The 995-nt window shown below is 46.4% G+C and overlaps 1 protein-coding gene across 1 annotated transcript in view; it reads right to left on the bottom strand.

The window, feature by feature from the left end:
* Positions 1-629, bottom strand: part of LOC111649039 (uncharacterized) — a gene marked incomplete at its 5' end in the record, with an annotated part of 10,724 nt that extends 10,095 nt beyond the window's left edge. The window contains 2 exons of the mRNA XM_023398778.2: positions 172-330; positions 432-629. Coding sequence (XP_023254546.1) covers positions 172-330; positions 432-629 — 357 coding nt within the window. The remainder of the gene's footprint in view (positions 1-171; positions 331-431) is intronic.
* Positions 630-995: the final 366 nt, after the last annotated feature.

Raw genomic sequence — 995 nt, 5'->3', positions numbered from 1 at the left:
TCGAATGCTGGTGGTGGTTAAGTTTGTTGGCTAAACACCGGCTTCTGTCAAACTGTCTCTGATTCATTCGATTTTTTAATGTAATCAATGATTGCATTATTACTCCAGCGCTGTGACTTGACAATAATCAGTAATGATGATGCAGCTGAGTGAAACATGACTGTGGTTTACCATGATCAGGTCGGCGTAGGCGGGCAGTGATTGGCTCCTCCCCCACGGCCTCATGGGGAGCGGATCATCCTCAGTGGTGTCCGCAGGAGACGTCGACTCCTCCAGCTGGCTCTCTGGAGTGACTGCACCTCCTGACAGAGAGCACAGAGTGTGCTCCTCCTGCAGGGAGGGCAGATGGTTTTGGTATAGTACACACACACTGTATACTGTCTGTACACACACACACACACACACACACACACACGAACGACCCGTCACACCTGCAGGATCTCCTCGTAGGACTGTCTGATGGAGTCTTGCAGAGGCGTGTCCCTCTCTCCGGCCTCCTCCACCTTCCTCTTGGCCTGTTTCACCTCCTCTCTGAGCCTCCTCAGCCTCCACCTGGCTCTGGCAAGTTCCCTCTCATACTCCTCCACCTGGCTCTCCTTGTGCACCTCCTCCGCCTGCAGAGACAGGATCTGGAAGAGTCCAGTCCAGTGGGTTCGTTAGTTTAAAGCCGACAGTAAAGGAAACAGACGCCGCGGCCTGTTGTCTCCCGGCGATACGAGTGATGCTGCTGAATGGATGCTCATTAATCACCCAGCACAGGTCACGAGCTTATATATATATTAATAATAATAATAATAACCTTTATAATAACCAAAACATGTTAAAAGCTTTGATCTAAAATGAAAAACGTTAAAAACATTGATGAAATAATGGATAAAATAATAAATCATTAAATAAGAAGATATTTAATTTGTAACAGGAAGTGAAACTGGACTGAAAGCATGAATCAGTTTCAGCATCTTATTGTCTATAAATGGCTGAACTTTATGTTTCTA

The sequence above is a fragment of the Seriola lalandi genome, unplaced genomic scaffold (genome assembly GCF_002814215.2).
Source record: "Seriola lalandi dorsalis isolate HSWRI2012SDOR001 ecotype SW California unplaced genomic scaffold, Sedor1 jcf7180002049883, whole genome shotgun sequence".
NCBI classification, from domain to species: Eukaryota; Metazoa; Chordata; class Actinopteri; order Carangiformes; family Carangidae; genus Seriola; species Seriola lalandi.
This window is presented reverse-complemented; position numbering and strand designations above follow the sequence as displayed.